This window comes from Parambassis ranga, chromosome 7 (assembly GCF_900634625.1).
Source record: "Parambassis ranga chromosome 7, fParRan2.1, whole genome shotgun sequence".
In the NCBI taxonomy this organism is placed as follows: Eukaryota; Metazoa; Chordata; class Actinopteri; family Ambassidae; genus Parambassis; species Parambassis ranga.
The window spans coordinates 5,247,441-5,273,100 of NC_041028.1; the positions used below are offsets into that span (position 1 = coordinate 5,247,441).

General features: G+C 41.1%; 3 protein-coding genes across 8 annotated transcripts; 1 reads left to right on the top strand and 2 right to left on the bottom strand.

Moving 5' to 3' along the window:
* Positions 1–21: 21 nt before the first annotated feature.
* On the bottom strand, positions 22–4,039 carry LOC114439172 (haloacid dehalogenase-like hydrolase domain-containing 5). The gene is made up of 8 exons (XM_028410976.1): positions 3,756–4,039; positions 2,942–3,145; positions 2,685–2,797; positions 2,069–2,162; positions 1,934–1,967; positions 1,674–1,848; positions 1,413–1,601; positions 22–1,174 (listed from the first exon to the last, which is right to left on the bottom strand). Exons 1-8 carry the CDS (start codon positions 3,873–3,875, stop codon positions 778–780), a joined length of 1,326 nt encoding a protein of 441 aa, XP_028266777.1. The 5' UTR covers positions 3,876–4,039; the 3' UTR covers positions 22–777.
* Positions 4,040–4,653: 614 nt separating this feature from the next.
* cnbpa (CCHC-type zinc finger, nucleic acid binding protein a) lies at positions 4,654–8,484 on the bottom strand. 2 transcript variants are annotated; one of them, XM_028408883.1, is made up of 5 exons: positions 8,360–8,484; positions 6,506–6,620; positions 6,188–6,253; positions 5,890–6,088; positions 4,654–5,654 (listed from the first exon to the last, which is right to left on the bottom strand). In XM_028408883.1, the coding sequence occupies exons 2-5, from the start codon at positions 6,615–6,617 to the stop codon at positions 5,537–5,539; spliced, it is 495 nt and encodes a 164-aa protein (XP_028264684.1). In that variant the 5' UTR covers positions 6,618–6,620; positions 8,360–8,484; the 3' UTR covers positions 4,654–5,536. The 2 variants fall into 2 exon arrangements, with proteins under 2 accessions (XP_028264684.1, XP_028264682.1); XM_028408881.1 differs by having other exon boundaries at positions 6,500–6,620.
* A 1,829-nt stretch (positions 8,485–10,313) lies between these two features.
* raf1a (Raf-1 proto-oncogene, serine/threonine kinase a) lies at positions 10,314–21,725 on the top strand. 5 transcript variants are annotated; one of them, XM_028408878.1, is made up of 19 exons: positions 11,385–11,467; positions 12,375–12,420; positions 13,375–13,601; positions 13,700–13,809; positions 13,900–14,002; positions 14,093–14,250; positions 14,541–14,630; positions 16,491–16,644; positions 17,083–17,202; positions 17,369–17,393; positions 17,941–18,056; positions 18,170–18,287; positions 18,391–18,475; positions 18,595–18,771; positions 18,849–18,895; positions 18,996–19,114; positions 19,331–19,462; positions 20,173–20,307; positions 20,755–21,725. In XM_028408878.1, exons 3-19 carry the CDS (start codon positions 13,401–13,403, stop codon positions 20,893–20,895), a joined length of 2,031 nt encoding a protein of 676 aa, XP_028264679.1. In that variant the 5' UTR covers positions 11,385–11,467; positions 12,375–12,420; positions 13,375–13,400; the 3' UTR covers positions 20,896–21,725. The 5 variants fall into 5 exon arrangements, with proteins under 5 accessions (XP_028264680.1, XP_028264678.1, XP_028264677.1 ...); XM_028408879.1 differs by lacking the exons at positions 11,385–11,467; positions 12,375–12,420 and adding an exon at positions 10,314–10,429; XM_028408877.1 differs by lacking the exon at positions 12,375–12,420 and having other exon boundaries at positions 11,357–11,467.
* Positions 21,726–25,660: the final 3,935 nt, after the last annotated feature.

The window sequence follows — 25,660 nt, forward strand, 5'->3', positions numbered from 1 at the left end:
AAAAAAGACAATTTGACAAACTTTGAAGCCTCTATGTATTTCATATATTTTGTGAAGGTATTTACAATTAATTACTACAATCGGAAAGAATAAAAGGTCTGTTTAGTTAGGTCTTTCTTCTGGAATTAAAACGTTAAACCATACAGTAAAAATCTAAATATTTGGGGTTATGGCAGAAAGACATGGTCAACATTTAACAATGTTATGTGGTTCTGTGCAAATACAGGAGTCAAGGCGCTCACAACAAGACAAGATACAGACAGACAGTACTATTAGAGGACAATATTGCACATCAAACGGTTTTTACAGTACAAGTATGACTCTCTTATTCATGCATAGATTTCTCCTGGGTTAAATGGGAAAACAATGGACAAAATATGCATTCATAAAAGTTATCCGGACCGCTTGTTAAAAACACTGGCAAATTCTTGTAATAAATATAAGACGGTTTCAGGATTTGTAATAATCTAGAACATTACTATCATCTAAAAAAATACTTAGGAGAATCAAATAAGGCCGTTCTCACACATTTTCCTTAGTGAAAAGCAGGTAATTAAAGTCACAAAAACAACATAAAAGAGGCGATGATGGTAACACACTTTGTCTAAATGTTATCTTCATGTTGAAAGTTTAGAGGATGACCTAATGTTTTTTGTCAATGCCATGTGAAGTGGTTAAACAAAGTCCACAGTGTTAGGCTCCTAGAGGCTTATGCATTATGTGGTAAATCTCTAATCTGGACCTCCATGACTACACCAACCTTTCATGCTCAATTCTCTACTGAGGCACAAACTTTTCCTGCTCAAAGATGAGGTCGACAGCATCTGCAACATCCTGCACAATGTGACCCGGCTCCACCAGCGCAGGGTCGAACCTGAAGTCCCGGTGGCCGTGGAACACAGTCTCTTTGATGCAGCGGTTCGAGTCAGACGGCACCTCAGCGTTGGGGTTGTAAACACCCGTGCAGACGAGGATGGACTTACAGGACGTAGCGGAAGGCAGCGCGAGCTCGTTTTCCCACAGGCTTTCGATCTCTTCCTCTCCGGGTACTGCGGCAGTGGAACCAGTGGCGGCCACCATCTTGGCAACAGCTTTAGGATTCTTTCTACCGACTCTCTCCTCCAGGTAACAATTGTACAGGTTGGCACCATAGATGTCAGTCATCAGGTTATCCCTGAAGGAGGCAGAAGGGAAAGAATGAAGACAAATTCAGTCTGTGAGTTGTTTATTTTCTGCTGTTCTATGCAACTCAAATGAAAAAGAAACAACATGCTGGCTAAAAAAAGCTGAAGTGAAACATGGTCTGAAAGTGAAGCATGATGACTTGCAGACAAAAGAGTTCTGTTCATTACTTTGATGTGAAATGATCACATCAAAGTAATGAGCAAAAAAAAGCAAACATGGTGTCTCACCCTATAGCATAGAGGGAAGTAATGGGTAGTTTCCATTGCTTCTGCTCAGCCTGGCTTCTGATGAGGTACTCTGCAAAATGGTAGGTCAGCTCACTGGGTTTTCCAATGAGGGCGTCATACTTCAAGTCTTTGCCCGTTATCTTCTTATAGATGTTCTCGAGGCACACAAGAAACGTCCCATGACCAAACCTGCAAAGACAGTCACACTCATCAGCTCCTTGGTTTTAGTTTAATGAATGAAGCTCTGTGACAATGACTTACCGTGGAGAATGTGCCTCGGCCATCCACATGAGGTCCATGTTACAGGCCAGCAGCGGGAGGTGAGGTCTGTTTTGGGTCTGATGAGCATTGGTGAGGTTACCGTTGGTCAATAAGGTGTCAATTATAAGCTGCAGGTTGGTCTCCCATCGAATTGGCTCCCCGAACAAAACCACAGCTGTGTGTGAAAGTGAAGGATTACTGATGGCGGCAATAACAAGATCTGACTTATGACTAATAAACAAACAGGTATATCTTCTTACCTTCAACCTTAGGAAGGTTGATGACAGGATTGGACTGAAATGAAAGATGAGAACTCAACATGTGGTCTTGTGTGAAACATAAAAACAAAAAACACTGTAACATGTCATTTCTGCACCAGAGCAAAATCCCTTTACCGGCAGTTTGGGTCTCCTGTTGTGATCCACCATGTCCAGCAAAGGGTACGACTCCCTCAGCATGTCAATACTGACAACTTTGTTAAAGCCCACGCTGAAAACAAGGTGTAATAAAGAGAAATGAGAATAATTCACAGGTCAGATTTAAATAAGGAATATAGAGATTTAAGAGGATATGTTTGTGGTCTAAGATAGAGGGGGGTGATTTATGCAGCTTTAGTTACATACACAAGCAGTTCAGATATTTGAACTGCTTGCACTGGTGTTTTTAGTTTAAAGATTGATTGACCACATGTCAATGAATAGTCTGCTATTTTGTGTTGGATCCTGGGGAATTTCTTCTGGAATCTCTTTACCATTCAGACTTTGATCCAGCAGTGTTTACAGGAGTGTGGATTTCATTCATCCAACATCTGATTGTGCAAATTCAGACTTGGTTTGGTTTTGCAATTTTGCAAATGGTGGTGATGTTATCAGTGCTGTGGACCCCACAGCTGGTTTTCCAAGATGCCAACAGTTAAGACAGGATCTCTATCCTCCACCACCGCTGGACTAAATAGATATGTCAGGCTCCTTAGGCCACAATCTTATCACTTAACCAGTCATTCCAGCTTACTTCTTGGCAATTTCCAGGACTGGTCCTTGCCCTGACACCAGGACACACTTGTCGTGGAACTTCTTAAACATCCTCAGGGGACTATGAGACATGATGACTTGGTCTTGTGTGATCTGGAAATAGAAGTGTTAGCAGAGGTTAATTGCAGAGGGAGTCCTGGATAAACCAGATTAATTAAAAAAAAAGAAGACAATCAGGTTTGTACTGATTAACTTCAATTTGACCTGCATGCTGATTTTATTATTTTTCTAACTCACAGGGACTCCCAGGATGTGAGAGAGCTGGTCGGCTTTTGTTTGTCGGAGGCAGTTCCCTGCATTTGTGACAAAAACAACTGGCACCACAAACTGTCCCTGAGAGTCGACCAACTTCTCGAATGCCTTTTTCGCTGCAGGGATTGGCATCTTTCCTCGGACCAGCACACCATCAATGTCAAACAACAGCCCGAAGCATGGCTGTGGCTGCGGGAGGGGAGCACAGACACAGATTAATCTGCCAAACTGCATAACACAAAAATCATTTGTACAAAAACAAAAGCCTGCTATGACACATATGGTTAATCTTGCATGTGTTCATAGTGTTGCATGGAATTAAATGCTTCACACTTATAGTATGCACATTTCCCCCCACACATGATGGTGTATATATTTCTAATATCACAACATGGGCCCCTGATGGTGTTTGCGACATGGGGGAGCCACTCAGAGGGAATCCTGTAGTGACACAGCAGTAAGCAGGGGGGGTGACACTGCTAGCATACCACACCTAGCGCTACAATCACATCTCTAAAGCGTCCTTTTGTGCTTTTCTTCGTGTTTTTTTTACCCCTCACTAAGTGGAGCTGGTGTAAACAGCACAGGAACGCAGCTCCTGTTTTTCTCATTGGGGGGGGGGCAGTTCTTTCCGTCTCCGTGAGCACATCCACAGCTCGGGAAAAGTTGCATGCAACGTCGATCCGACACAAAGTAAACAAAGACCTGAGAGAGCTACAGAGTATTTGCCTTATTGTCACGACTGTCAACAGCGTTATTGTTTGTGTAAGCCGAGGCGCGTCAACAGCTTGAACCGTACCTTGCTATTTGACTGAGTTCCGCAAAGCCCGCATCGAGAACCGACAATCCCAGCTTTGCGCCTAGCATGACGGTTACTTAGGGTGTACAGGCCCCGGTAAAACGGCAGGAGTCCCCTCATCTCCCTTTACTTATCACCGGGTTTGTTTTTTTAAAAAACTGAAAAAACAAAAAGAAATCCCCCCATATGAAGCAGGAGCCGGCTCACACCGGCAGCGCTGGCTGGCTGGCGACACGGCTTGTTTTTTTCAGATATTTTCTCGCCTATGATTTGACTGGGCGAGACCCGATGGCGTCATGTGAGGAGTAGGAGGGTCTCTTGCTGCATCTCTGCCGGAAGGAGCTGTTGAGCTGCATCTGCACTGCAACCCCGCTGCCATTTTAGACACCGAGGTGGAGCTTAAGACCATTTCTTGCTCGCACCAGCAAGAGCAGAGTGCTGCACTGCAGAGACAGAGGAGTGCTGATCACCGCCATTCTCCACGGGCAACGCACTTTCCCCACTAACACCCCCAGCGTGGATCATTTTATTCAAACCGCAGCACAGATACTGATGTGCCATCATGTTGACTCCCCATCTTACCCATGCATGACGGTACAAACAAACGCAGTGCTGCTTGATCCAGCAGTCTGTCCTCATGCCCTGCACTTGCCTGAATCTATTTATTAGATCAAAACAATTGCAAAAATTCTCATAACTGCAGCTGAGTTGTTGGGCTGTGGATGTCAGGACAGATGCACAAATATCTGGATAATATGTCTCCGAAGACAAACAATACTCTTAGATTTAAACCTGTTATGTAACAACTCTAGTGTCTTAAATTCTTTCATAAGACATCAGAACAGAAACAGCGTTACAAACTGTGGTGTGTGTGTTGAAATGAAAATCGGACACAAACTTCCTCCCCGTGCTCCTCCAGCTTTATTGATAGTTTAAAATTACATTTCTATTTTCTAGGACTTCAGTTGCACTTTCCTTCCGACTTAAAAACTGAGTACAAGCAAATGGTATTTATACAGTAGTCTAAGTGATATTGTACAAAAATAACATTTTGATTTCTGTGAAAACATTTTTCGTTCCCAAATAACTCCTAATTCTGCTGCTCTGACGTCTGTTCTTGATGTTAAATTTTGCCAAGGTAAAAAAAAGAAAATTCCAAAGCCATCATTTTTTTTTAAAGGAAAAGTCTACCTTGGACTACCAAGTGATATTTAAATTGTAAACAGATTTCTATAAAAGAGCATGTTTCTTTTAATACCGCCAAAATTGTTTATATCTTAGCAATAGAACATGTAGTTTGTTATCGCCCACTAAGCTGCTTGTGGGGCAGAAATGCATCATGTTATGAAATGTTTCCATGTCATACTCTCTTGGCCAACTCATATCCCACTAAAACAAACCAAAATAACCATACATGGAAGTTTGGTTTCCATTTACTCCCTTCTTTTGTCTCATTTTACTGAGACTCACTTCCACAAGCTCAGAGGTCCTATAGATTCCCATATGTTTAGTCCCATTTTTTTCATCTCTGATCACCAGTGGCTTGGAAAGGGGGGTTCTTTAACAAAGCATTATACATAACACCGCTACCAAACTAAAACATTTTTGTATTGAATGCAGAAAGATATTTTTTCACCCCTTTCATTGTATTACATGTCGAGAGGCTCACTGGCCTGGGACTAGCCTCTGTTAGCCAACCTTTGGCCAGTGAAGAGGATTCAGAGAAAATAATACAACCAACCATCAATCTGAAAAAAAGGAGGGGCAACAGAGGGCACTAATTATGCGGTGGCTTCAATGGTGCACTCTTTTGCCAGGTGGCCAGCCTTTCCGCAATTGTAGCAGTTGGTCTCGCTGGCTTTACTGCAATGCACGGCAACGTGGCCAATCTCACCACACCTGTAACAGAGAGAGAGAGATAGAGGGTGTTCAGTAAGAGACAAATGAGAACTAAAGTGAGCACAAAAACTGAGCTTGGCAAGCTTGTGCATACGTTTAAATTGACAAGATTTCATGATATGGATTGTATGTATATGCATGATAGATAGGTGCTAAAAGTCATTTAGATCCTCCTTCTATGGCCAATGCAGAGGTATTATTGCAAAAAACAACTCAAGACATCACATGTCCTCACCTGTAACATTTCACCTTGTCGCAAAGTTTCTGGATGTGGCCAAACCCACCACAGGAGTAGCACTTCTGCTCGTTAGCATGGTCGCAGTCACGGGCCATGTGGCCAGCTTTGCCGCAGGTGTAGCAGAGCTGCTCCCTCTCCTTTTTGGGCTCCTTGCAGTCCCGGGAAATATGACCACTCCTGTGGCAGTTGTAGCAAGCTAAACAGGGAAAAACATACATTCTGTAAATTACTTCAAAAATAACTTGGTGATAGAGGATAGCACTTCACAACAACCAACTACAAGCGCAATACATACCATCCTCGGTTTGGTCGCAATCCCTGGCCATGTGTCCTTGGTCTCCACATCGGTAACAAAACAGCTCTGTAGTGACAGACAGGTATGCAAAGATGAAAAGACAATGTTTGGTTTTTATAAATGTATGGTTTTAACTCCCAAAGTGTCTCCCCTAGAATTATTGTACATATAAGCATTAGGAGTGATGTGCTAAAATTCATCTGTAACCTTTAACCCCAAATACAACATAAAGAGAGGGCAAAACGTGACAGCTTAACAGTTTTTTTTTAAATTATCCTATATAGCAGTTGTGTCCTGGATAGTATATAGTACCCTTGCCTCGTCCCCGACCCCTGCCACGTCCACGCCCACTGATGGGGTTAGGGCAGTGCTTGACCAAATGCCCGGAACGACCACATCCGTAGCAATCACTGTTGCTGCTCATCTCCATTACCTGAAAAGAAACAGAAAAAAATATATTAAAAAAAAAGGATTTCAAGCACATCTCCAGACATTTCTGTAGTCTATCATGACATGCCCCTCCCAGATTTCCAAGGTTTGGTGAGAACTTAAAAGAAAGTTTAAAAACAAGTGTGTGTAGATGTGAATAACAGTTTAAGGCAAAAATCTCTTAATATTTAAGCTGCTTAGAGTGATGATGAAACCTAAATGCATTATCACATTACTCTTGTCACCGATTGCTAAATCTGGCTTAACTGCTTACATGCACACTAACATAATGAGGTTTTGTACCACTCGCACATATTTAAAAAAAAAAAATCAAACAAATGTTGTGTTTGTTTATACCAATGTAAAACAAGCTGTCATGTGTCATGAAGGATTAATGGAAATGATTAAATGCCTCTGCACATGAACAAATCTCCTGTTCTTAAAATTACAAGGATTTAAAGATGCATATCTAAAACAAATGGCATTACAGCGCAACTCACATGGGAGTACTGCAAGAGCAAGTCTACCATGACTACCAGGTGGATCTATTCTAAAAGGGGTACGTTTTCATCTGCACAGTCTACCATACCAACTAGCTACTACGCTAACTTACACAACTTCCTCAGTGGGATCATGTTGTGATCACCATAGGTCACACTTCTGTTTGCTGACAGAGCTGAAGATATCAAGCCAAGGAACAATGTGAGTTAATGAGTAATCAAGCCACTCATTAAGTAGCCCCACCCCCACCCCCCAAAAAACGTGGTGCCTAGATTTAAATCTGTGTGTAAATCAATGCTGAGAAGTGCGACTTGTTGCTTATTATTATTGTATCGGTCAGTTAAATTGCCTCAACTTGCAGGTTTATAGTGTTTACCAATATAAATGTCAATCCAGTCCCCACATCAAGGTTCGTCCCCGCACAATTATGTTAATCTGATATAGGGTTGAGTAAAATAAACAAATGATCTAACCCGTGAAATGCTACACGACGCTGACTACCACAGAAATCACCACGAAAGCATGCCGTGGACTGTATGCTAACTTAGAAGCTAGCTTCAGAGGACAGCACGTCGCATCGTGTTATGTTGATTCAACATCTGCAAAAAAAAACACTACAACCCAGGTCTAAACCGGATCAAAAATAACTGGATTCATTTCAAAGCGTGAATGGGATAGAAAAATGTCGCATGTAAACCAAAAACGCAATACAACGTGTTGTTTTGTGCCTACAAAACAAAAATCAAATGGCAAAGGTTGAAGCTACGCTAACGTTGGCCTAGTCACGTTGATTTTACTGCGTACTCGCGAGACACCCGTGCTACTGCTGGCTAGCACATGCTAGCACACGACCACACGAGCACGACCAAGAAGCACGGTTCACTCGACGACCAATCTTCTTTCTCTAGTAAGAAAGTCTCGATCCGACACAAATAGTGATAATTGTCTACTGTAGCTTGTTTTGAGCGGACAAGGACGTGAATATAGGTTAAAAACAAAATTTCCCGCGCAGGGCGCATACAGCAAAGTCGTTGTGACGAGCTAATGTTAGCAGGCCAGACTAAAAACCCCGATGCTCCATTATTTAAACCCGATGCTCCATTATTCCAACCAAATCTCACGCAACGATTAAAAAAAAACATTAAATCGCAGTACTTTCAACTCAATGTGCCACACTGTCATCGTTTACAAAGGAACAATATCGACTAAATGATTTAATTTTAATGCTGTTTTATTGCTTACCTTGATGGCTACCTAGCTATGTCAGTGTTTACGCCTCCTTCTTTGCGCTACATGCGGTGTGTGCAGGAGTTCCTGAATTGTCATTCACAGTATCCAGTAAAAACCTGCACGGTCATTGGCCACATACTCTGCAAAAAGCCAATCAGACACCAGAAGGTCTGAACACCGCCTCTATAAAGCAGCCAATCGTGGACACAGAAGGTTCCCTTTCCCTTAATCGACTGACCTTATTTACCCACTTCATTTAAAACGTTTAAAACCAACTAAATGATAGTTAAACGGCTGAAATCGGTCAATGTATACTGAAGATACGCTGCGCCAAAAAACGTACGGAAGAATAATAAGATGAAAGAGGGTGAAGAGCTAATTACTCACAGCACAACTGGACGCATTTTTACCATGACAACAACTTAATGTTGATGATGTCAAATGTGTTCTTTTTGGAAAACAAGACAATTTAATACATGAGACCCATTAAAACAGTGCATAAAAGAAAACTATTCTGTTCAGGTTAGGGGGAATTGCTTTTAAGTGACTATTGTTATTATAAATGATGCTTATGTTTATTCATGGATAACTACTTTACATTAATATGCACTTTTGAGGAGTATTTTTGGAGTATCTTAATTGTGCATTACACATGTAAATGGTTTTAAAAAACCTGGTTAAGATCTCCTTTAAACACAACACATCTGAAATCCAGGCAGTTTTATGCAGATGATCAAAAACCTCACAAATACACAGTTAAATACAAGAACTGTTAGAGAGCAGTGGTGGAATGTAAGTATTTGTACTCCTTTACTGTACTTAAGTACATTTGTGGACAAGTGGAAAAAATTGTGCATACTGTACTATACTTTTACTCCATTACATTTTTCAGCTATTATATGTAATTTCTACTCCACTACATTTCTACAATGTTTGTAGTTACTCTTTATATTTTGTATTCATTCTGGACTGTATTGATGAGTTCAGACTCTGCATGGAGGTGAATGTGTTGCGCTGCACACAGGTCCATCCAATAATGTCTGATTAACATTAATCATAAAGCAAGAATACTTTGTTTGCTCTCAGGAAGTTTTATGAGTTAAAATACACAGTGGTGTATTTAAAATAGTGAATGTCTATTCTATACAGACTTGGCTAATTGTCCTGGGTACATTTCAAATTTAGTATTATGAGTAGATATATCTGGATTCTTTATGGCATAACCTACATATTGAGAGGCAACACATTGTGTGAGTACTTTTACTTTTAATACTTTAGGGTAAATTTAAAGGTAACTACTTAAGACTTTTATTTAAGGTGGATTGTTGATGTAGCACTTTTACCTAAATATATATGTTGCTGGGTAATTGTAGCCTACTTAAGTGCCAAGCTCCAGTACTTTCTCCAGGACTGATAAGAGAGACACAATCCATGAGGGCTGCAAGCATCTCAGCTAACTGGCCTGAGTGTTCCGTCAGATCAATAAATGGGAAAGATGCATTCATCTCAGTCTTAAGGTGGCTTTGGGTGTGAAGCTGTAAAATGACAGTTTCTGTCTGCGGTGGGGCTCACAACTTTTAATACAAAGCAGATAAAACTATAACAACTTTAGGTGCATACATTTGTGTTGATTAAGAGTTGTAAAATATCCCTCTCTGAACTGAAACACAGTGGTGCTGTGGCATGTTGGGTGGAGTACCTTAAAATGCTCCACAAGGACAAAGCCCTGCCCTCATCCTCACAGAAACAGTATTTGCTCTTTCTGTTACTTGTCATATTGAATGAACCTCTAGAAAAGCCATTTGCAGAAAAGTCATTTTTAAATGAAGCTAGATATATAGATTGGATTCTGTTTAGCTGAAATACAGCATGGATTTTTGATTTTTTTAATTTCTGGAAACAGTGTGCTGCTGCTTTATGGACATCAGACTATCAGGACATATTGAGTGGGAAGTTGATAAGGCTGTTTTATTCTCAGATGGTGTCAACTACAGCTTGCTGAAAGAACCTATGAGCCATCTGTGATTAAGGCTACCTCAGGGGACCCACACAACGGGATGTTAGAGAGATGGTGAACACATGGTGAGTGCAAAGGCTACAGTTTCACAATGACGATGTTTCAGGGGAAGAGAATGCTGTTGTTTTGGCTGCTGGGAACTGTTTTTAAAATCCAAAAGTGTACATGGATGCATTCCTGTGTTGTATATGCTGTGTTTGTGGTTTTTATCATTGTTATCCACATGCTGTGCCACAAGTCTGTATTGTGTGAGTCGCCTAATATTATGCAAAATGTGACATTTAAAGGAAGACCTATAAAATAATACTCCAGGTTGTAATGTTGCAGTACCCCAAAGTTTCCAGGTGATGGCGCACTTGGATGTATTGCATAGATTCCCCAAGTAACTATTATTCAAGAGTCAAGATTCAAAGATTCAAAGCGTTTATTGTCATATGCACAGTATAGAAACTGGTTTCCCTGTACAATAATATTCTTACTTTGCTGCTCACACTGAATGCCATAAAGGTTTTAAGAAGTCAAAATAGAATAATTTGCAAAAGAGCAAAAAGATGCAAATAAGTACACAAAATATACACTATGGAAGTAAATGAAGCTATATACATATAACTGTGCATAAATGTGCATGTGTGCTGCACCAGCTGTTGTGCAAATTGAGCATGAGAATGAATCATAGTGCAAAAACTGTCAGGAGATTGGATTTATTGGATTGGATATATATAAACAAATGTGCATTTAAATACTTAGTTGAGAGTATCATACTTAATAACCTCTGCAAAAAAATCCAAATGTTTTATATATATATATATACAGCACTTATTGGGGTCTTGTGCCAGAGGCGACTTTCAAAGACTTTAAAGTGTATATATGTGTTACATTTGACCGTATTAACTATAATTGTATTTTAAAAAATTAGCTGTAGATTTTTTTAATGAGGAAAACCAACAGTGTCATCCAAGTGGGAGGGCTTAAGTGTGTGCTATAGTTGCGCAGTGTGAGTGATGGTTGCAACTCTTGTTATGACTGCAAGGTCCTGTTTCAATCAGTGGCGTCAGACGGACGCACGACACCAACTCAAACTGCTTCACCTTCTCCCGAACAACGTAAATATTGATCCAAAAAGCGACGCGTTACTCAACAACTCATAGGTTTTTTTTTCCAAGTTGAAAGTGCCTTCACGGACTTTTCAGAATATCCCCTTCGTCGTGTCACTTTGACGGTCCGACGGATTTTTTTCCTTCTTTTTCGCATTTACCACGACCGAGGGATAAAACTTCTCTTCTTATTTTCGTAAAACAGGCTTGCCTGTGACCTTCACGTCTTACACGAATGCAACGTTTTGGTGATATAGGTTTATTTGCTACGTTTGTCGTTGTCTCCTCCAGCTTCTACTTTTTCCTCTTTTCTTTGAATGCGTTGCAAATATGATGATGTCACCGACGCCACTTTTTCCTGAAGTTATGGCGGAGCACAACTTTTTTAACTTCTCTTGGTGAGCATGCACGGGCTACTGCCTCCTAGCATTGTTGCTACTCTTGGAAATCATGTTTAGAAATGCTAACCGCGACTGCTAAAGGGCTAACTCCTTTAATAACCAAGAAACGCATCGTTTCGACAAGTGAGAATTGAATGGAGGGCGAAAGGAGCCGTGCAGTCAGTGAAGTTTAACGCCTTCCGAGGGCCTTCGGGCAATATCACTGTTATAACTGGATCTACCAGGCCTCATAAAAAACACACGTAGCTACTAATAGCTTCTGAAGTTGGAGGCTCGCTTTACGGTAGTGATCGTAGCGTGTTGTCTTTCTGTAAACGCATGTTTAATTCAATCGAGCCCGTATTGATAGCGTTAAACTCTTTGTTTAACTTTCACAATAATGCTAACCTGCTGACATTGAGCTCATCTATATTTATGACCGTGAACAGTCACTTTTATGAGAGATGCGGCTGGATTGATTAAACCTACAGATCTGAGCAGTGTTTAAAAGTGTTTTTTTTTTGGTTGCACCACAGCTTGCGTTTTGACCCAGCAGCTGGGCAAGGTGGACAATGCTTCCAGGTTCCTGCATATTTTCTTTCTCTGTGCTACTGACAAATCAGTATGTCTGCTGTGACAGCAAACCACTAACTGCAGTAAATCATCTCTGCAGTGCTAACAGACCTTTGTGTAAGGCACACTTGAGATATTTTCGCAGGGTGAAAGTGTACATGCCTAACCTTAATTCAGGAAAAACGTCTGTGTATGTGTATTGCTCTGCGGTTTGTATTGGAAACAAAAGCTGAAGAGGGTGTGTATTTGTGTGTGATGGGTACATCCAGCTTGAGTTGTAATAACTATTTTCTTTCTTTGGACAGCAGAATTTTCAAGTTATTCTTGTCTCTGTTTGTTGTTGTTGTTTGTTTAAACGCCCTGTGTATGTAAAATATTATAATCCGCCGCTGTAAGGTTCTAGACTGCAGACCTTTAGGAGCGTATTGTTGTCTGAACGTGCAGACAAAAGATCCTGTTGAAAGCGTATACTGTAAATAACACGACTGACCTCTGCGGTGGCCTGAGATTCTCCAGGTCTGAGTGGATTAGTTTGTCTGCATTGCTCGGCTGCTTGTGTTTTACAAAGGAAAGGACTGACCTCTTTGTTGTGCTTAAGTTGAGTTTGAGTTTGAACCCAGGCTGCAACGAACACATACACTTTTCCTTTTCCTGCCACTTAAGTGGCCTTTTTCGCGTCATAATCCAAAAGGGTGGCACTAAGATGCCGGTTAGTTAGATTTTAGAGGTTATATCACACAAGCTGTTGATGCCACGGCACAAATCTGACTTTGTTTTGCTACGTTTTCCCTCTTCTGTTTACTTTCTCACTATTTGAATCATATAATTGCTTTGTTTAAAAAAAAAAAAACAGCTTCTTCATACCTTCATAACGGTGCTGCCTAACCATTATGGCACATTGGCAGGCTGGTCTTTTTTAATTTCACCTTTACAAACAACTAATGTAACATTTTTTTTCCTCAGACTATTGAGAGGATTTGGCTTTACTAATGGAGCACCTTCAGGGAGCATGGAAGACCCTGAGCAATGGCTTTGGAATGAAGGACTCACCGTTTGAAGGTCCCTGCCTTTCCCCTACCATGATGCAGGGCTTTTCCTGCCAGCGCCGCTCCTCAGATGACAGCAAGATGCCCGACTCCAAGACTAGCAGCACTATCCGTGTCTACCTCCCAAACCACCAGCGCACTGTGGTGAGTTGGTTTCCACTGGAGGTAGAAGTTATTCTAGGTGTCTGCACTGGTAGAAAAGATGGAAAGTAAAAATCGTTTGACCTAATTTTTCCTTCCAGGTAAACGTGCGGCCGGGCATGACTCTACAAAATTGCCTGATTAAAGCCCTGAAGGTGCGAGGTCTGCAGCCTCAGTGCTGCGCTGTCTTCAGGCTGCCTCAAGGACAGAAGTGAGCTCAGTAAAAGCTTGTGCACACCACACTCCTAACTACTGCAGATGTTTTACTACGTGGCTTCTTTCTTCTTTTTTTTTTTACCAGTAAAAAATTACGAATGGATTGGAATACTGACTCGACTTCATTGATTGGAGAAGAGCTGCTGGTGGAGGTTTTAGATCACGTTCCCTTAACGACCCATAATTTTGTGAGTACTAGAAGCTTTTATGATACCCTCAATGTTAAAAAACTCTCACTCCTTAAGAAGTAAAAACCTGTTGTTTTCTGTCTTTTTCAGGTTAGGAAAACATACCTGAAACTAGCATTCTGTGATATTTGCCAGAAGTTTCTGTTAAATGGTTTCCGTTGCCAAACGTGTGGCTACAAATTCCACGAGCATTGTAGCACCAAGGTTCCCACAATGTGTGTGGACTGGAGCAATATCCGACAACTGCTGTAAGTATATGAGAGTATAATGTAAAATAAGGCCATGAAAAACGTGTCTGTGTGTTCCAGTTAATATGCATGGCTTTGCATACTTGCACTGTGAATAGAGGCATATTGGTTTGATTTTGCATGCAGGCAGAAGGACTGATGATAATCATTTCTAAAGATCCTTATCGGTGTTAAAGCTGTTTTACTTCACGACCTCTAGTCTACATCACTCAGCTGTGACTTGATAAACCTCTCGCACATTCCCCAGAACTGCATAGTATGAGCTGTTCACACGTACTTTCTATCTTCAGATTGTGTCCTACACCTGGTGAAAGTGGTGCACCATCACTGCCACCACTGACATCCCGCCGTATGAGAGAATCCCTAACACGCTTTCCAAGGTGAGACATTGTAGTAAAAAAAATGCGATAAACTGTAGTTTTCTTTGTGCTCTGCCAAGTCATGTAAAAAAGCTAAAATTCTAAAAGCAATATTCTTCCTGTTGTGTACATCCCCAAGATCTAACAAGGCCTTTTCAACTGTTTTAAATCCCGGATTATTTTATAAATCCACAGAGACCAGGCTACAAAAAAAAAACAACATTTAAAATTGCTTGCCACATTAGCATTATATGTGGTTGTCACCACAGTTGTATGGTAGATAACTGAAATAGTGTGACTTCATGGCTACCATTGTGTTTCACTCAATGTGAAACATTTTTGGGAGACATGCAAAATTCGGTTTATTGTTGTTTTTCAAAATATTCTCATTGTGTGTACACCCTGATAAAATATGTTTCTTCTTTAGTTAAAAAGATTGAACCGTTCAGGTTTGTAGCAGCTTGTGATATCACAACAGGGATAAGCACTGCCCCTGACTGGCTCAAAAGATTTCCTGTATTTTCATTTTTGGCCACATTGAGACTCGGTTTGTTTTTGTAAAAGTATCTATGGTAGTGGCAGAAAAGGCACTGCCGTCTTTTAGACATGGGTGTGCACAGGAGCAGTTGATTTACATTTAAAGCAACAGGGCTTCAACTAGGAATATATAGGCACAGTAGAATGAACAATATGTGTACTCAGTGTTGTCAATTACTTTAGTGTCCATGGAATATGGAAGGATTATTGTTGTTAACATTGTAGGGAGAAGTGCTGATAAAAGAGAAAGCTACTGGAAAATGCCTTGTGTTTTTTTTTCTCTACTTGCTCAGCTATTGGATAATAATATCAAGCTGTTGGATAAGAATACTGTACTGTAAATAAGGGTTGAGGTACACTGACAGTTTTAAGTAGCCATGACCATTATCATTTTGTGTTATTCATCTGCAGCACAGTTGAAGTTATGTTCTAGTTTCCAAAGAGCCTTAACAATCTTAATTAAATCGTCTTTAATGACGTCCTTAGCTTTATGAGGGATTAACAGTCCAAAAGCTGATGTAACAAGGCGTGAAAAGGGTCTGTTGTTTCAGTTGCACTTAAAATGGTTAAAAAGCTCTCTGAGCTGCCAATTTAGCGCTCACAAAGTGTCGAGTTGTTCCATGTCGAGCGTTCTCTTTTGAAACATAGTTTTGCATTGCCAAACGGGGGAGGGTAATTGTTCTTCCGAAGGAGCGCAGTCCATGTTTGTAGTGTGATATAATATGATCTCTGTTTATATATGTCATTCGGATAGGGTCCCACGTTCCTCATTATAACCACTACATTACACTGAACAGAAGAGTTACTAAGACCAAATTCTAAGTTGGAAGCATTATATATGAGCACAATATTTTGGGAACTTTAAACTTGTAAAAGTAAGTTGTTGTGCTTGTTAGTGAGGATCTCGAGTCAGAGAAGCATGTGGATTATTTGGAGATTTACATATTTGGCTGTTGAGCTTTGTACTCTTCAACTGAGCCAATACTGATCTTAGCAAATATCAAGGGCAAAATACTTCTACAGTGTCAGTTAGCCTGTTCTGATATAAGAGGAAGCTCATAATGAAATTAACCAAGAACTACTTCCCCACAAAGTTACATTTCTGTTTTATTTTTATTCTCCTTCTAGCATGAGCTACATATTTATGTTGTATGATAGCAATCAATTGATATAACAACCTAAATACTACAAATGACACTTGAATGAGGAAAGTGGAACAAAATGACAGATACAGAATGAGACCAGAAAGCCCTTGAACTGCACAAACATTAACACCTAGTTCTTTCTAAATCTTTAAATGTCAAGCTCGGTGTCATCATATTTGATTGTTGTTCACCCACACAGCTCAGCCCACCGATATTCCACCCCTCATGCCTTCAACTACGCCACGCCCTACCCACCCACAAGCGGCGGTCTCTCCCAGAGGCAGCGCTCCACTTCCACACCCAACGTCCACATGGTTAGCACTACCCTGCCTGTAGACAGCAGCATGATCGAGGTAACTACACACCATATGGGCCCCTTGGGTACTCCTGTAGGTTCAGGCAGTCACTCCTAAAATATCTCATGCCTGAGAGTGATCTTGCCCTCCTACGTACATCTCAGACATTCCAACTCTCTTCTTGCTTCATTCTACCTCTTATCTGTGCTAGGTAACCCGCCTGGAAAGGCCTGAACCTGTTCTTCTTATTCCCCTGCATCCTATCTGAGCAAATTTTAATATGTGCATCAGTTGACTTCCTCTTCAGTTCTAGTTTCTGCTTTATTGCCACCAGTGATTTTGTTTTTCATGCCTTGTAGACTGTTTCCCTCTGTACTCTGTCCAGGTAGAAACATAGGCATCACTTTTGTCGTTGTTTCCTCACTTTCCTTTACTGTGTCCCTTTCCTTCCTGTCTCCTCACTGGCCTGTTGTATTGTACCCTACTGGGGAGTAGCTAGACTGCCTGAATACCTCTCCCAGCTCCTGGTGCCATAGATTCTGGCTGAAGAGGAAAGTAGGTATTGTGCACTTCTCCCAGTCTTTTGTTGAGGCCTCACCTGAGAATCCAGAAAAGGTTAGAAAGCAGAGTGTTTGTGTGCAGTCTGAATGTCGTTCCTTGCAAACAGGCTATCTGCATTCACATCTTAGTAATGCAGTGAAGCCATGAGTGACAGCACGGCATGTGGTGTACTGTTTGAACAAGCTAACCAAACCGTGTTTGTGCTCTTTTGTCTCTGCAGGATGCAATGCGTGATCATGACTCTGGTAAGTGCCTGCATGTTATGTACTTTTGTTTGTGCTGCATCACCTCCCTCTTCAGTTTCAGCACACATTTGCCCTGTGCATTCATAAGATTTCAGTGGGTGTAGTCATATATAACTTTTCACTGGTGACTCCCTGACTTTTGGAGGGTGAGCTTAAGTCCTGACTCTTCTGTCTGGTAGATCCTGCATGACAACTCTATTGGAACCAACTGACTCTCCTTTCATACAGTCAAGGTCTCAACATGGCCAGACTTGTTGCGATTTTCACCTCTTTTAGATTTTTCCCTCATTTTGGGTTAATGGTTTAAGTGATGGCCATGTTGCTGATATACTGTTAGGCAAGAGATGTAGTTTGGTGAGCAATTTTTCAAATTAGAAATTAGTACTCGGTAATTACGTGCAAAGTTATTTTGTAAATTGACTAGAAAGGACAGGCCTTCACCTCTCTGTGAACTTGTTATTTTGAGTCCCTATTAGTGTACACTGAATGATTTTGACATTGTTCCAGTCTTTCTTCCGTCCTTAATTACTAAATTCTCTTCCTCAAGCGGGAAGTTCCCCCAACCAGAGCCCTACAGGCTGGTCCCAGTCCCAATCCAAAGCCCCTGCACCTGCACAGCGGGAGAGGGTCCCATCCTTTAACACTCAGGAGAAAAATAAAATTGTAAGTTCTGTGTTTTGTCTTTGTGTGTGTTTGAGTGTACACAGAAAATACTTTCACGTACTAGCTTAAGATAACAGTGTTTAGTCTTATCTCTTTGGTTTTTCTTCATCCAGAGGCCCCGGGACAAGCGAGACTCTAGTTACTACTGGGAGATCGAGGCCAGTGAGGTTTATCTGAACTCCCGCATCGGCTCAGGCTCCTTTGGAACTGTATACAAAGGAAAATGGCATGGTAGGAGCGAAATGAAAATGACTGTTGTGTATGACACATTGCTTTTCCAATGATATAGTTTTATGGGCCAAGGGTAACTAATCATGGGTTATTTTTGTTGTAGGTGATGTGGCAGTGAAGATTTTAAAGGTGACTGACCCCACACCAGAGCAGTTCCAGGCATTCAGAAATGAAGTAGCAGTCCTAAGGTATGAAATAACGTGTTACTTTTACAAATGGTTGAATCTTTGTGAATCATCTTCATTGCTAACAGTCATCTTGTCTTCTTTACAATGATTTGCTCTTCCCCCGCTGGATCTGGTCACAGGAAAACACGACATGTCAACATCCTGTTGTTCATGGGCTACATGACGAAGGACAACTTGGCCATTGTGACCCAGTGGTGTGAGGGCAGCAGCCTCTACAAACACATTCATGTCCTGGAGACAAATTTTAAGATGATCCAACGCATAGACATTGCCAGGCAGACAGCTCAGGGCATGGAGTAAGTTGCATATGAATGGAGTTTCTCTGATAACAACCAACCATCGTCTAACATTTTTCTTTTTTTCTTTTTTTAAGCTATCTGCATGCAAAGAACATCATCCATCGGGACATGAAGTCCAACAGTATCCTTTCCATGGTCTGTTGTAAGATGACAGGCATTCAATGCAACTTAAGACTGCATTTAAGACCATTTTCAGTTTTGATACCTTGACAGCAGTGCGGATATCTTCCTACATGAAGGGCTAACAGTGAAAATTGGGGACTTTGGTCTTGCTACAGTGAAAGCCAGGTGGAGTGGATCACATCAAGTGGAGCAGCCTTCAGGGTCCATTCTTTGGATGGTTAGTAACATAGCAGTGTCCCACAAATGAGCTGCACTTCCAAACCTTTGGTTTCTCTTCATCACTTAGATGTATTAAAGTGGTTAAATACGCTGGCACTGCCACTCAGACATGATTCTACTGAGAGCTACGTAAAACTGTTAAAAACTATACACACCTAAAAAGTAAATTGGACAATGTTCTGTATTTTGCTAATTTTTTGTTCCATTTCAACAGGCTCCTGAAGTTATCCGGATGCAGGATAACAATCCCTACAGTTTCCAGTCTGATGTCTATTCCTATGGAATTGTTCTCTTTGAGCTCATGACGGGAGAGCTCCCTTACTCCCAGATTGCAAACAGAGATCAGGTAAACTCAGCTGTATGTCTCATACTATAGACCAGGTGTAGTAATAGATCAAATTTGTGTTCCACTTGCTGAGGGTAGACCAGCATACTTAATAGTGGTCACTTTTTGCCACTAACATGCATCTAAGCTGTAGTCCTTGCTGGGGTTCCAGCGCCAGGCTGCAAAACACTATGTCGCTGTCTGAAGGGGGTTGTGATGCTGGCCTAAGGCCCACCGCGGAACAGAGGCGGGCGCCATAGAGCCTAATTTTAGACCCCGTAACACAACCCTGTATGTGTGTAAGAAAGGGGGTGCATGGTTGTGCATATAGGTGTGTGTTTCTAATTTTTTTTGTCCTCAACCTGGCCTGAATCACATGTGTCAATGTTCAAATTCAGACCAAAGTTCTTGTATTAATAATCAAGATCTAGTGTCTTACCTTATTCTCCTCTATACTGTAAAATGACTTTGTACTCAGCTGATCTGGCAAGCACATAGAGTACTCCTATCATCATTTATCTCTGCAGCATCATGCACTCATGCTTTTACAATAGCTCCAGTGTATTAGATGTCTGTCACCTTAGACCTGCTGACCATATTTATAAAGTATCTGTAATTTGGGATTGATGAGGTGTCTTTCCTACAGTTGAACCAGCTTTAATCAGTAGTTACACTCAACAGTATGTTCACCTTTGTCTCATCCCTCTCTGTTTGTGATTTTCTCCTTTAAGATTATCTTCATGGTGGGAAGAGGCTACTTGTCCCCAGACCTTAGTAAGCTCTACAAAAGCTGCCCCAAAGCCATGAAAAGGTTGGTGGCTGACTGCATCAAGAAGTCAAAGGATGAGAGGCCGCTCTTTCCGCAGGTGAACAGCTTAAATAATAGTGTTTCATTTGAAGTAGCTGTTGAGTTTCCCTGAAGCGTTGTTTGTGTGCCTTCATTTTGGAGAAGCAGGCAGGAACACCAGCACAGAAGCTAAGCAATAAATTGGAGAAGGGTCAGCAGCAAACCCTACTGTAGTCATCTATATAACACCCACCCCAAAACTGCCATTTTAAGTTTCACCACTTTACCTTGCTGTTATTTTGATGTACACTCATGTTAAAACATTTAGGCTCCATTGATTTAAAACCTTATATTAAACCACACAGATCACAGGAGTTTGACCAGGAGCTCCTGTGTTTGGCTGTTTATTGGCTCTTTTGTTTGTAGTCCTCGCTGCTTTTCAAGACTTAGGGCTAACCATCAATCATTACAAGTTAAACTGTCACTTACCTTTATCTGTACTGGTCTACTTTTTGTGAATTTTCAGATCTTGTCCTCCATTGAACTTCTCCAGCATGCCCTCCCTAAGATAAACCGCAGTGCCTCAGAACCGTCCCTGCACAGAGCCTCCCACACTGAGGATATCAATGCCTGTACTCTGACCTCCACCAGACTGCCTGTGTTTTAGAGGTGCAGACAGCACTGCTGCCTCTCATCTTCTCCTTACAATCACTGTCCGTAAAAATACAAATTAGTCCAAACACTTGGTATGCCCAGCACTCTACATATGGACACTCATATAAACCAACAGATATACATGCAATCATACATGCTAATCAATAACATGTAAGGAAAAAGAGGAGAGAGGGATGTGCAGAAAGAAGGGCACCTGAAAATGGAAGGGATGAAGTGATGTCGGATATACAAAGGAAGAGTTGGGCATAAGATACATCAAAGACAATGCCTTTGCACCGAGCGTATTAAGGAATATGCAGAGGCTTCAAGTTGGCATTGTATTTGATATATGTTGTAAATATATGCACGCACATCTACCTAAGACAACAATGAATGGACATTGAAGGAAGCTCGAGAGACACAGTGAGTCTCTTGAATTTGGGTTCTGTGATTTGAAGCACAGCCCTTCTATCAGGGTTTCTGATGAAGAGGACTTTTTCAAGCTTACTTGCCTTAAGAGGAAACAAAGCCTGGACTAAGATCCTGCACAACTTCAGCTCCTGTTGTCACAAAGCAGTTGGATGTAGTCCATTTAGTTGCACAGTAGTAGTTCATTCTTTGCATTGTCTTAAATGATGATGGAGTAGACATGGGAAAATGTTTTGCCTTTTTTGTTGTTGTTGACTTTTAATTGTCTTTAATTTTTTTGGGTCATTTTGGATGAATTATAGCGTGTGAGACAGCAAGCGTGAGCGATGATGGAAAGCTGCACATTTGAGCAAAAGCAATGGTTATGTTTCAGCAGTGGTTTCATACCTCTGAGTAAACTGGTTTGTAAACACCCACACGTTCTTATCGGTCCTTACCATCAGTAAGTTGTCATGAGCTGGACATTTGGCGCTTGTCTTAAATATTTAAGAATGATTTGGAGACTAATTTGTATTTCTTTATTATGTCACTTTCAGGAGGTTTTATGTGAACTTGGTGAGAAAGTTGTCTATTCGATATTTTAATAAAATTAAGTTAAATTCTTTTGCCAAATAGACTGTACAAACTGTATTTTGTTTGTCTGTATTGATAACTTTGCTAGAAACAGTTGGCATCAGCTTTCATCACGTCTCTTCTAATAGTAAAATCCCACACATGTGCAAGAGTTTGTGGCAGGGTGTGATGTTTGCTGTAGCAGTGGTAACGTGGTGTAACCTCACAGGGGATCCAGTTCAGACACGCCACCAAGGGATTCCACCATTGGCTGATGCCTATGTGCGCCGCACAGCCATTGGCAAGCACAGTGGAACAACAATCATTCAGCAGGGGAGGGACGAGTGGTGGAAAGAGAAGAGGACAGTTATATTTTGTGTTAGTGTAAACATCCAGCATGCAGTTTCTGCAGAGCAGCACCACTTGACTCAGTTTAGTGCAAATGTATAGTAAATATGGGATTAAGTGTTTATGTTTTATGGCCCATTGAGTTGGGGCCAGAGCAAGATGCATGGAAAGATCTTTTGCTATTTTTAATCAGAAGAACCACTACAGGCCTGAGGTCATCAAAAGTTAAGTAACACAATAAGAGCAAAGCCTTCGGTCAACCACTATATTTACAGCAGTTCTGCTATATATGTTTATCTGTTCTATTTCTGCATCTTGACGAGCCACAGAGGCTGGGCAAAATCAAATCAACAGATTCTTAACGTCCTCCATTCACAGTGCACGATAACTCCATCTAGTGGTTCCTTCCTCCATGATTAGGTTAGGGTTGAAGGTTTAGGAAATGGCCCCTGGCTGAATATCAATGGATGCATCACTTCGCTAGTATACTGTTTGATTAGGCTACATCTGAGACCGAATATAGTTCATGGGGTAAGATTCTGTTAACGTGCTTTGTCCTGTACAGTATCATAGAGGAGCTGGAGCCTATGTGTATTTGGGTCACCAGTCCTTTGCAAGGCCAACGCTGCAATACACACAGCCAATAACATTCACAGGTGCAGCCAATTTAGAGCTCTGAATTAACCTAACCTAGGTGTGTCCTTCTGATTTAGGACCACATATGAAAGTGGCCTGGGTCGGAGATAAAAAAATCGGAATCGAGCTGTTCAGGCTGTCATGACAATATCAGATACAGGTCACATTTGTGCAAAAATAATCGGATTTGGGTCACTTTAGCCTGCAGTCTGAACGTAGCCTTAGTCACCAATCAAAGGTTCAAGTAAAAACAGTTTGACAGGTTGAGCTGAAAGAAATTGAGAACTAGTTTTTGTGAAACTGTCACAAGCAAAAGTAAAGTCAAATGCAGCACATGTAGTGCAGTAAAATGTATAAAGAAAAAGCAATAATTGTTGAGTATTATGTAATAATTAGGTTCATTTCTATTACAATATGAATATTATACATTTCATTGACAATAATGAATACTGACATTTAAACTAAGAATTTGCATGACTGATAAAGGACTTATCTTATTTTATGTTTACAGATCAAATAACTGAGCACAGAGGGTCAGACCTCAGCTCCTGTGAGTCCCTCCAGACAATGTAGACACAAATGGGAAGAGAGATATGTTCTCCTCTAGCATTAGACTAATGCGGGATGACAAACAACTGTGACACATGATGCAACAGTCTAAAATAACATGTAGCTGTTGGCCTTCAGTTTTTATCAGAAATAAAAAGGTCATTATTTCCTTACGTGAATACCATCTCTAATATAAGACCACATGCCTCATATGTGTTGATACTGTCATGTCAAAGTGAAGCACACTCATGCAGCAAAAGTGGCTGATTATGTAACCATTACAACATACATGCTGTCTAATATGTTCTGTGCCTGGTGTGCTGCAGCTTCACCACCAGGTGGCAACAAAAACTCCACTCCTTCTGCTGTGTGTGTGTGTGAGAGAGAGTGTGTGTGTTTTAATTTCAGTCATTTTAAAGATAAGAACTTGGACCTAAGAGAAATTTTAAAAATAAAAAAATGTGAGTTTTGGCTCTGGAAGGATGTGATAAGCATCAATTATTCCAAACATAATCTGCTTGATTTACAATGAAAATAACCTCTGTGTACTGCCTGTGACTGTTCTCATCCATGTGAGCAGTATTTGCGGTCACCTTTCACTCTCCTACTTTACAGGATTGGGTTAGTACTCTTCTTCCGCTGCTTTCTTCAGCAGATGGTCAGTGCAGCGTGCCCCCACAGGGCACAAGTTGTTCACGTTGTGCAGCAGCTTGGCAGACAGCTGGGTGGAGTCTAGACGGAAGCTCCTCAGCTGGGGCCTCAAGAGCCCACGGTGGCACTGCTCTGGGCTTTATACCATCACCAGGCCAGGTCAGTGTGCTCGTTATAAGGGAAAAACATCAGCACCATCTGGAAGTCTGACATGTTGAACAGGATTTATCTGCCGGGGCTGTTTGTTATCGTTCACATGAAATTAATCTTCTGTATGAATGTTGACATTTTAAAGATAAATAACAGACTTTTTTGTAACAGGCAATTTAGCTCCAGTATAATAGACTTTTCCTGCAAAGTTGTGTTATATCTCAGCAGGGCATCTGCTGCCAAATAATTACTCATTGGTCATCTGCAGGCAGAAAATCTTGCAGCTCTGACAGCTGTTGGCAGATCACAAAGTTCTCAGCAGTCCCTCGTGTCTTGAATAAGAAGAGCACTGAGATCTGCTTCATGGCAGACATTGTTTTTTAGACTTGGAAAGCACAGGTTTTAAGTAAAGCCCCCAGTCCTCAAGTAGGTTGCAGTCATTGTTAATAACCCTGCCCCATTCCTGTTATGGCAAGTCAAGAGCAACCAGTGAGTTATCTTTAAGAGATGTGGGCTGAGCAACACAGATGAGTAACATGTGTCAGTAACAAGAACCTGAGTGAGATCTGTCAGCAGCAATGTCATCATATTAGTTATTTTAAGCTCAAGGAAGCAGAAGTGTTAGTGTTTCACATCTGTGCTAGGACCGTGAATAACATGAAATGATGAAACATGAAGCATCATGTTAAGGACTTTATGTATATTATATTAATGTATTAGTAACATCTAAGGTATTGGATTTGTTGCAGTCACTTTACAGACAATCACTTGTAAACACCGCAGGACCAACATGTTCATGAACACATTGTTAATAATGATTGTCAATAACAATTTGGATATTGGAAAGTTAGCAGCTAAAACAATACATTTCTAAAGAAGCAATACAATCCATCAATCCTAGGCCAATGTTTTACATATGGATCTGCTACAACATCACTAATTGATGCATCCAACTTTAAACAGAGACTAGCACAGAGAAAACTGGATGTAGTAACATGTAACAGGTATTTTAGAACCTTTAAATCTCACCACCAAATAGCAAGATAGACAGTATTCCCTGTACAGATACGCTGTGGAATCAACCACCTGTTCTCTTCAAATATAGTTTCTTTATTCAGAGAAAAGACTTGCAAAGGACTTCCTCAGGTTGCGGATGGTCTCAGTGTTTGCTGTGTCTTCACCGGGGGTGCGGAAAAGTGACACATCTTTCATTCCAAATGCACTCCTCAGAGACTGGGTTCTGCTGGAAGACAAGGGATTCGTGATTTTTCATATACGCAGATTGAGTTATTATCTCTGAATTCACATGAGAGTTGAAGCCGTCTTACTTCATCTGTGGTTTTTCCTCAGTCTTCTCTAACTGCTCATGATCCACAGCTGTCTGTCTCTCAGGTGTGTTTTCTTGCAGAGACTTGGCTGCTGGCTCCTGCTGCTGGATCTGAGACTGGCCCTGGTACTGCACA

Bases quoted from the DNA above. Each gene is read 5' to 3' on its own strand.
- LOC114439172 (XM_028410976.1), bottom strand. From the start codon at position 3,875: ATGAGGGGACTCCTGCCGTTTTACCGGGGCCTGTACACCCTAAGTAAC. The intron at 3,146-3,755 runs GTACGGTTCAAG...CCCCTCCCGCAG, and splicing joins GAACTCAGTCAAATAGCAAG to CCACAGCCATGCTTCGGGCT. The intron at 2,163-2,684 runs GTAAGCTGGAAT...CCTTGTTTTCAG, and splicing joins GTCCTGGAAATTGCCAAGAA to CGTGGGCTTTAACAAAGTTG.
- cnbpa (XM_028408881.1), bottom strand. From the start codon at position 6,617: ATGGAGATGAGCAGCAACAGTGATTGCTACGGATGTGGTCGTTCCGGG. The intron at 6,254-6,499 runs GTACTATATACT...CTGTCACTACAG, and splicing joins GGGTCGGGGACGAGGCAAGG to AGCTGTTTTGTTACCGATGT. The intron at 6,089-6,187 runs GTATGTATTGCG...TTCCCTGTTTAG, and splicing joins TTGCGACCAAACCGAGGATG to CTTGCTACAACTGCCACAGG.
- raf1a (XM_028408879.1), top strand. From the start codon at position 13,401: ATGGAGCACCTTCAGGGAGCATGGAAGACCCTGAGCAATGGCTTTGGA. The intron at 13,602-13,699 runs GTGAGTTGGTTT...TTTTCCTTCCAG, and splicing joins CAAACCACCAGCGCACTGTG to GTAAACGTGCGGCCGGGCAT. The intron at 14,251-14,540 runs GTAAGTATATGA...TTCTATCTTCAG, and splicing joins AGCAATATCCGACAACTGCT to ATTGTGTCCTACACCTGGTG.